Source organism: Echinops telfairi, unplaced genomic scaffold (assembly GCF_000313985.2).
Source record: "Echinops telfairi isolate 266 unplaced genomic scaffold, ASM31398v2 ScPeMD7_10;HRSCAF=50, whole genome shotgun sequence".
NCBI lineage: Eukaryota > Metazoa > Chordata > Mammalia > Afrosoricida > Tenrecidae > Echinops > Echinops telfairi.
This window is the reverse complement of record NW_022103907.1, coordinates 797,800-808,208: the sequence shown is the minus strand read 5'-3', so window position 1 is coordinate 808,208 and position 10,409 is coordinate 797,800. Positions and strand designations below refer to the sequence as shown.

Below are 10,409 nucleotides of genomic sequence, written 5' to 3'. Positions count from 1 at the left end.
AGCAGTTTAGCATGGAAACCACAAAGACACGTCTGGGTCAGGCTCCATCGCAATCCCACAAATAATGGCCCTGGTCTAAGAGCAGATCCCACGTATACATGGGGCAAGCCCAGAGAATCAGAAGCAGTGCCTTCACATATCAGGCCAGCTTCACGGTTGCTTTTTTAAAAATTGCTTTCAACCTACGTAAATCTTAATCATTGTTAGTTGTTGCATTTGCATATGTACATCCTTTGCCTTAAAGAGAATTTCAGACTTGGATATCTTAAGACAAAAGGTGCAGAAATTGCAAAAAATGAAAAAGGCAAAAATGCACATTAAGAATTCAGGTAACAACTCTGGATCATACGTGTAGATGCCATGACTGGTTTGGATTGCCACACTGAAAGAGTCCCGAGGCTGCTACAAATGGAGATGCTGAACTTCAGACAGCGTAGAAGATTTCAGGAAGGAAGGGCACACAAGAATATTCTAGGCCTGGAAGGTCAGCCTTTGTAAGTCTCAATCACTGCCACGGAGTCGACGCTGCCTCACTGAGGCCCTGCAGGACAGGGTATCACTGCCCCTGTGCACTTCCAAGACTGCGGTTCTTTAGGGAGTAAAGAGCTCAGCCATTCTCTCTAGGAGAGGCTAGTACTGTCGTTTCAAACTGGGGACCCTAAGGTTAGCAGCCCAAGGCACAACCCACTACACCTGCAGGGTTTGTAGGTGGACATTTCAAAGCCATCAGAAGTCTGATGTGATGAAGGCTCTGCTCTGCCCTGCTAGGTTATAAGACAGGGACAGGAAGACACGGACTCCTCATTTGGTCGCCACCTGTCTCCAGCATGGAGGACAATGTCTCCAGGATGGCAGGTGCTCAATACATGATGTGTGAATGAAGAGGACACTTCATAGGTGTTCTTCATTGGCATGCACTTCTGGATCTGCTCATCCTTCAGCCGGTACTACAAGTGTGAGAAATGGCTGTTCAGAGTGATAAAATAATAACCACTTGCCATTCTAACTGCGGTTTATTTTTGGAAACTATGAATTTGATCTACTGCTGCTTCAACCGAGAGGGCCTTGCTCCATGAAGATTGCTGTTCTAGTAATTAAAGTTTACCTGCCCCCCCAAAAAAAACCATTCAGCATATTCCTATTCATTTCAACTCTTCCATAGACCTAAGGTGAAAGTCTTCTACCCCAAGAAGTTCATTTATAATAGGAGCTATGCCTCTAGACTCTGAATACTAGTTAACTTCTACCTCTACCAAATCCCCTATCTACTTTTCTTGGATCTGAGCTATTCGTGCAGCAATTTATCCAGTTAAGACCATGCCACTTCTACTGTGAGCAATAGCTGTACACACACTGCAGAGGTGTGTTGTATAGAATTCAATCTGCTCCTTCAAAGAGATTGTAGTTACATGTGAAAAACAGGTACTAGGTCCATGTATTGATCTGTAAGCATAAGTCCTATTTGCTTATTGTTACCTAAAATCCTTCTAAATATGAAAGTAGCTATTGGCATTCTGATCTGCTCACTGCAAATTTCCTTATAGTACTTATACATGAAATGAATACAGAGTTAGTTGTATTCAAAAGCACTGGTCAACATTTAGCTATTTTAGGAGATAGCATAAGATTGAGAACTAATGACACTGATGGACTGAAGTCCAAGCTGCACTAAAAGCACCGGTGAAAAACAAGTCTTGAGGAAATTATGGGATAGCAACTGAGATGGCTCAACAAACGGATACAATGCTGGAAGGTGTTCCTGGTCTATTCAAAGAAATTTGCAAGTGGGCGACCTGGCCAACTGACTGAAGGAGATTCCTATTTGTGCCCATTCCAAAGAAGTGTGAACTCCCTGCCCCGCTCCCTACCCCCCAAAGCAGAAATTATCAAACAATATTATTAGTATCACATGCAAGTAAAATTTTGCTAAAGATAATTAAAAAATTATTGCAGCAGTACATTGGGAGTTGCCAAAAATTGAAGTCAGATCCAGAAGAGAGAGTAGAGTGAAGGATATTGTTGCTGAAGTCTGGTGGATTTGGGCTGAAAGCAGAATATACCAGAAAATGTTTACCTTATATTGATTACACAAGGGCATTTGATCATGTAGATCATAATAAATTATGGATAACATCATGAATAATGGGAATTCCAGAACACTTTACTCAAGTGGAACCTGTACCTAGACCAAGAGGTAGTTCTTTGCACAGAAGAAAGGGATACTGTAAGGTTTAAAATTTTAAAAAGGTACGCAACCGGTTTGTATCATTTCTCCACCTTAACTTAATCTGTCTGCTGAGTCAATAATGCAAGTCGCTGGACTATATGAAGAACAGTGCAGCATCAGGACTGGAGGAAGGCTGGGGCATGCAAACCATACAACCTGGCTTACTGAAAGCAAGCGCTTAACGGATAACGGTCAATGACTACAGCCTTCAGGACAGTTTATACCCCAACATCAAATCAATGAAAACCTTTACAATTGGACCAACCAGCAACATCACGGTAAATGAAGAAGCGGTGGCCGTTATGAAGGGTTTCATTTTGGACCCACAACCAACAGCCACGGAAGTAGGAGCCAAGAGGTCACATGACATATCGCATTAGGCAAATCTGCTGCAGAAGACCCCCTTAAAGTCTAAGAAAGCAAAGCTGTCACTTTGAGGCCACCGAACAGAAGCCGTGGTATTTTCAGCTGTTCACATAAATGTAAAAGCTGGCTAATGCGTCAGAAAGTTTGAAGAATGGGTGCATTTGCAGTAAGGTGCTGGCGGCCAATGCTGGATCAGCATGGACTGCCCGGGGAACAGACACATCCGTCTTGGAAGAAGCATGGGCAGAATCAAGAGCTCCTCAGAGGCAAGGAGGTGAGACTTCATCTCCCCTGCTTTGGAAATGTTATCAGAAAGGAGCAGTCCCTGGAGAAGGACATCACGCTTGGTTAAACAGAGGCTCAGCGGAAAAGAGGACCCTCATCAACAGAGAAGACAGTGCCTGCGACAATGGGTTCAAACAGGCACGACTGTGAGGGTGGCACGGGAGTGGGGAGCACCTCCGATTAAGAACTGACTACAGTGAGGGAATGGGCTTGTCCGCAGGGGCGCGCAGAGTGGGAACTGACTCGGTGGGACCTAACACAACAGCTTCTCCAATTTAAGTAGAGAGGTACATTTCTCATAAATCTTGGTATCTGTTAGAAAAACAATTCGTCACCACCATTTTCAGATAGCATCCGTGGTCAGCACAAGGGCCAACCAGCAGAGAATGTTGGATTTGCAGGCCATGTGGTTTCTGTTGCAGATGCTCCGCTCGGAGTCTGCCACTGCAGCATGGAAGCGATCACAGAGGATATGTGAAGGAATAGGTGTGGCCATTTTCAATAACAATTTATTTCTCATAACAGGCCTTAGGCAGGAGCTTGCTGACCCCTGGACAAGATAAGCAAAAGGTTCCCATCTACTTATAACAAACCGACACTTACTTTGCTCTTTTGGCCATCTCATTGCCGTCCCATCTGGGGCTGTAGGGATAATTTTTCTGGGCCTGGGAGTAAAGTTGACCGCTGTTGGTGAAATGATAGATGGACTGAAATGTGAGCGTTGGCTGGTCTCGAGGAAAAAACAGGGGTAGGTCGACTGCAAAGAAAAAAGAAAGAAAAGGCTTAGGATATATACACGTTTTAAGGCACTTTTCTGGCAAAATCTGAGTATTTGGCTATAAGACTCTTAACTTGAACCACAGATAGTGGTTGAGGCCTAGCTACCAGGTATGGAGAGAAGGGCCAAGCAATGCAAATGGCCATGGGGGTTACAGCACAAGTGTCCTTGGGCGGCTCTCCATCTGAAGTGCCTTTCACGGCACTTACTTTGTCTAATGGTCCAGAGCACAGTTAGCTTATACATATGTCTGTATGTGTAAAATCATAGAAACTTAGGACATGCACACATACGTTCTAAGTCTCTATTATACTAAACGCAGGGCCTTCCTCCGATATCAATGGATGGACAAAATGGGAATGAGGCCGTCCTTGAAGAACAGATTTGGAAGGGAACTAAAGAGGATGAGTCACACTTTCTACTTCACATTGTCTGTCCGTTTGTCACCCTGTGGTGGTTTGTGTGCTGCTCGGATGCTGAAGGCTATGCCGCTGGTATTTCAAACGGCAGCTGGGTTGGCCAAAGTCAACAGGTGTCCAAAGTCAACAGGTTGGCCAAAGTCAACAGCAGCGCTCCCTGAGGAAGAATCGACTGCCGAGAAGGAAGGGGCTGTCCACTGCACGGGAATTAGCCTCTGAAAAACCTATGGATGCATCCAAACCTTCAGAGAACGTCATGGCAAATGGGAAAAAAAATATTATCACTCTACTTCCATTCACGCAGTGAATTTCTATACTCAGCAGCTTCTCCCCTGCCTCCCACCCCAATTTGCTGGTGAATTTCCTTAATCAGTTGAGCTCCTTGGTGAAATACACAAGGGACCTATCTGAGCACCACAAATGGTGGCTGTTACGAGTCCATACTGGCGGTTCAAGTCCCAGTCCCTGCTGCTAACATGCATTGTGTGCGGTCCTTTCTTATTTGGGGATTATTTAATACAATTACAAAAATAAGACAACCTGTTAGATTCAGCTGCAGTGACCACCATTCATTAAAAATCCAGACTGCTTCAACAGTACATGCTTTAAAGTATCTACGCCTATTTGGGTGACTGCGACTGCATCCTCCTCTATGACAAAGAGCAAACATGGTCGGTGGATCCTTGTTTGTTGCCTGCTATACTCGTACATTTATCTGTGCCGGGAAACTGCAATGAGTGGCACTACAAAGGCAGTGACAGAACTGGAGATTACTTAGGGACATGGAAAGGGGGCGTGGGGAAAATGGGGAGTCAACATCACTGAGCACAAGAAGGCAGAACAGATTCCAAGTTCATCGCGGCGATGATGGCACAGCGCTTCTTGATAGGACTGAGCTTTGGAATTGCATGCTCTGTTCATTCTAGCTCAACAATATGAATTCAAAGAGGTGACTAGTCTTTCCTAGATTTACAGAGCAACTTTATATCCTTCATTTGATACTTACAACGTCTTGAAGCAAATATTATTTTTGAGCCACCTCGATTGAACAGATGAGCAACCTTAAGGGTCCAAGAGGCTAATTGGCTTCATAGCTCCATGGCCTCCTGCTCTGGAGGGTAATGGTATTGCCTGCATGCAAGTCATTCACCATGTTATAATTCCCATTTTGTAATCTAAAGTCTCCTTTATGAAGAGTGTACCAAGTTCATCTTTTTGGCTTTATGAAGCAAGTGTCTTTTGAAAAGACATTGCTGTGCACAACTTAGTAACAGAAACATTCCGGATACAGAAAACATTGTGTGTGTGTGTGTTGTAATTCTGACTAATTGTACCATTAGCATTGATTTTCCACTCATACCGACCCCCTGTGACAGAGAAGCACTGCTCTGGGCTGCGATCACCAGGCCTGTCTCCTGTGGGCTGTTGGGTTGGTTAACTATTGGACAACCAGGCCCCTTTGAAAACACACACCACACATTCTGGGGTGAGGGATGAGAGTCGGGTCCTCTAACCATTTGGTTTGACATTTTAAAGGCAGCCAAATAGCGTCCAGTGGTTGGTCCTCAGCCTGCCGAGTAGGTTTGGCCATGGAGGACAACTGACTCAGTGCTGAAGGGGGTTTGTACCCAGGAATCATCTACCAGGCAAAGAACAGTGGCAAGATTCTGAATGTCCACGCTTTTCTCGTGCTTCAGACAGGCAGTCCCAGGATGTGCCTGCCAGGTCGACGGCAGAGGTCTCAGAACGCGAAAGAGCAATACAAAAGAGGAAAAAGGTGAATTCAAATGATAACCACGTCAGCGCAGAAAATTCTTCAGGAATTACTGCATCTACAAAGCACGCACTGTGCCATCTTCAGCCACTCTGAACAAATATTGCTTCTCCTTACGCATTACATCTCCTCTGATTAATTTGGGGGAAAGAAATGCCTATTCACACAGGCTCTAATTTGACTTCATTTATGTTTACATGATACAAAAGGTTCTAAATATAAAACAAGATTCAGATGAACGTCCCAAAACAATAATAGTAGAAAAGCATTTAACATGCAATCCTCCTTAAAAAGTTTTTTTTGATAATGGAATTCAATGATAAGAATTAATAAATATCAATATAGTCACCATTTACTAACAAAAGTAATGCAGATCATCCCGCAATTTGCGTTTTTCAGGCTACCAGCACTTTTGGACTGTGGCATGTTTTATAGCTCTCGCCCTTGTCATTTTGTTTTGCAGAAAATGTGTATTATCATATTAGAACCCTGATATGTTGAAGAAATTCATTTTCTACTCAGAACCATTTTCTGTTAAATTCTAAATGCCGATTAGCAACAGACGTAATTCAAAATGTGAAAAGAAATGTATTTACCAGGGCCAGTCAGTTCTGATTATAGGGGAAAAAAATAGCAATCTAGACACTGATAAGTGTCATGACCCCCGAAAAGCATTGACTACAATATCATTTCTCCGTCGAGGACCACTTCACAAAGCAAGTGGAAGTCAACATGAAAAATCACTACTGATCCCTGTGTACTCAGCAGTTGGCTTCTTGCTCAGAGTGCTCAAGATAAAAACCAGTAACTCACATATCAATTGACATATGTGAAAACAAAATGAATTTATGTTGGATTCTAGCTGTATCAGTCAATAGTCAACAAAAGGGATGACCCCCCCACACACCTCTCTCTCTCTCTCTCTCTCTCTCACACACACACACACACAGCTTTCTCTATAGGAATGAGTTAAAAACAAAAATATTTGTCAGACATATTTGACATTCCTCTTACAAGAATGATTTGAATGGTACAATTAGTCAGAATTACAACACACACACACACACACACACACACACACACACACACACTGTTTTCTGTATCCGGAATGTTTCTGTTACTAAGTTGTGCACATAGTTACTCATGATTCTCTGACACAGTAACATAAAGCCTTCAGGTTTTGAAACAACTACCTTCTGAGGAGGCGCTGAGGTGACTGATCGGGCTCACAGCTGCAGATACAGCAAAACCGAACATTTTAACCATTTGCTTCCTTGGAAATCAACCCACCTGCTGGCTTGGGTTTCTATCCCCCAGCAGAGACAGCCCCGTTCAATGACTCACTGTCAGTAGTATTTTGACAACTGCTTCCTATTTCCCTTTTGTATCCAGGAGCTGGAGGCTGGTCAGCTTTCTCTGGCCACCAAAGATACGGCCTTCACTTGTCCAGGAGAATTTCAATGACCATTCCCGAAACATTGCTTGCTTCAAGAACTTGTTGAAACAAGCCACAGCTGGTCTGCACTACCCGGCAGTTCCTGGGAATTACCCACCGGGCTCGGGCTCTCGGGAAGAGAGGGCAGGAATGATTCAGATCTGTCCTGCTTTCCTACCAGGTGGCGGCCATTCTTGCCATCTGTGGGGCAGTGTCTGCAGTGTTGGATTCTGTTGATCACAGTCCCAAAGGCAGCAGAGTTTTGCATGCACCCCCTCCTGCTCCTCCCCGGCCAGGTTGCGCTGCAGGTGAGCAAATGCAGCTCTGCCTTCTCCTGTACACTAGCTTACCTGCCCTCAGGGCTCATCCTCTCACCGCGGAAAAAAATCCTGATTTATCCAGTGACCTCAACAGTGGAAAAGGGAACCTGAGCAGGCCAGGCCTGTCAGATGCTCACCCAGAAACTTCCAACTTCGTTCAAACAAGCTGGATTGTATGATTTCTCCTGGAACGAAGAAATCTACTTATGTTGCCATAATTAGAGGATAAGGTACACGAGGAACAGCGCGTCTAACACCAAGGCAGGTCAGAGAAAAGTGGGCTTAACCCCCAACCGCCACTGCCTTTAAGTCAATCCTGACTCACACTGGGTTTCTGAGGCTGTCAATCTTTCCAGGGGCAGATAGCCTTGGCTTTCTACTATGGAGTGGCTGGTGGGTTTGAACTGCCGACTTTGTGTTTCACAGCCCAACAATTACCTAAAAGGGCCACCAGGGTTCCTCAAAGCAGGCTTAGTAGTTCAAAAATCGTCCATAGCGAACTCGAGCTCTACAGCTAATGGCCACTGCGGTCACCACCCTCTAGGAAGGGATGTCAACCCTCCATAGGGGTGACAGTGGCAGACACTATGGGAGGGCTACCCAGCAGCTGTTCTCCATCCATCTTTCTTCTGGGCAGAGTCTGAAAGTGCTGGGCATTTACCCTCTCTTGGCCTTTTCTAAAACCACAGTATGGAAGTATGCCTCCATTCCAGCAATACAGCCGAGAGGTCTTCTGAGAAATGCTTTCCTCTCTGATTCAAGACACATTCAGGGGGAACCTTTTCTTTTCTTTTGGCTTTGCTTTTTTTCTTTTGGTTTCTTGGGGCTTGGCCCCTTGGCCCCCTTTTTTTGCCCGGAGAGGAACGTCAAAAACAAAAAAATTAGAGAGAAGGCAACCTGGGGTCTGACATCACTGAGCTGCCCACTCCATCCTCCCTGGAATGGCCTCCCTCTCAACTCCTTGTTAAGTGAGCAGATGTCAACTCCTCACTGTTTAATCTTTTTTTTCATCAAATCTTCTCATGCTTGCAGTTAAAGGCACCCAAGGAAATGGTAATGTAGATCCAGCAACTTCAGTTAATGGTGGCAGGGTAAGTGTATGATCTATTTCAGAAATATCCCCCACCTCCACTCGAAGTATTGGTTAAAAAGCATTCAAGGCATATAACTAGGAAAATGTTAGTTGTCTGGAAAAGTCAGTAATGTGGGATAGCCAAACAAATGAGGGGTTAACCATAATCGGTTCTCTGGGAGTCACATCATCAAATATTCCCAACACTATTCACAAGTCAGCCATTACTTCATCTCTCCAAATCTCCCAAATGACGTATCCCTACACTTTCCCCCAGTGCTTCTGGACTGAAAGGGCAGATGGATGTTCCTGGATTCACTTTGGGTGGTTATGTTTACGGAGCATGTCCAGCCCTCCCAGGCCTTTCTAGGAGACCAGTGGTTAGTGTGCTTGGTGGCTCGTGGAAAGGTCTGTGGTTTGCGCTGCTCTGTAGGAAAAAGACGTGGCAGTGTCAAGGGCTCCGTACAGATGTCTCCTTGGAGACAGCATAGGGGAGTTCTACTTTGTCCTATAGCGTCACTGTGAGTCAGCATCTACTAAAGCTCCTTGGTTTGTTTTTTTAATTTTCCCGGTTCCTCCAGCCAATCAAGCCCAATGCCATCCAGTAGATTAGGACCCACAGTGATTCTAAAGGACGGAGGAGAACTGCTCCCTGGGGTTTCTGACGTTTCAAATCTTGGTAGAAACCTGGTGAGTTCGAACTGCTGACCCAAGGCTCCTTCTGCTTCCACCAAGTCCCATGGTGGGGTCCCTTTGACTTTTCATTGACTTGCTATAAAGCCTCCCTCCAAGAGTGGTTCCATTTGTCCTATGAGTAGTTTGGATCTCACCCCACAATGGGCACGTCACCCATGGGGAAAGACTGTCCCTTATTTAGCAGCCAGCCCCGCCCTGACTACCGAGGCACTCCATCTCTGAGAAACTTGAACTCTAGCACGCTGGCTATGTAAAGTAATGTAACGTAAAACTGAAGGTTCCAATGCAAAGCATCAACAAAATCATGATGCCTCCTTTTATTATGACCATCTTTCATTTACGTGCCCCAAACCCAGTTAGTTGCTCAGGAGTGAATTCTGACCCATGGTGACCCTGCATGTGGTCCAGCAGACTGTGCACCATTGGCTTGTCAAGGCTCTGACCTTTCAGAGCAGACTTCCATGGCTCCCTTCTGAGGCACCCCTGGGTGGGTGAGAACGGCCACCTCACTGCACCACCCAGGCACTCTCATTTAAGTGACGGGGGGTGGGGGTGGGTGGGTGTAAACATCGACTAGGTTTTGTTAAATACCCAGTATGCATTAGATCTTTCCATCTATTTGTGCACACACACGTACACACACACATATATAACTCAACACTCATTGCTGCCAAGTCGATTCTGACTCATAGTGACCCGATAGGGAAAGGAAGAACTGTCCCTATGGATTTCTGGAAAACCTTGACTTTCTTCCGAGGAGTAGCTGGTTGGTAATTCTGAACTGTTGACCTTGCAGTGGCTAGCAGCCCAACAAGTGAGTGCTATGCCACAGGTACACATACGTTCTAAGTATGATACATTATAGATTTATAGTATATGGACACACAGACATGCACAGGTATACATATGTTCTAAGTACACATGATACATTATAGATTTATAGTATATGGACACACAGACATGCCATAGGTATACATATATTCTAAGTACACATGATACATTATAGATTTATAGTATATGGACACACAGACATGCCA

At 44.8% G+C, this 10,409-nt stretch overlaps 1 protein-coding gene across 1 annotated transcript in view; it reads right to left on the bottom strand.

The window, feature by feature from the left end:
* Nucleotides 1–10,409, bottom strand: part of BABAM2 (BRISC and BRCA1 A complex member 2) — a 528,405-nt gene that overhangs the window by 41,061 nt on the left and 476,935 nt on the right. The window contains exon 12 of the mRNA XM_004711139.2: nt 3,482–3,635. Within this exon, the coding sequence (XP_004711196.1) occupies nt 3,482–3,635 (154 nt within the window). The remainder of the gene's footprint in view (nt 1–3,481; nt 3,636–10,409) is intronic.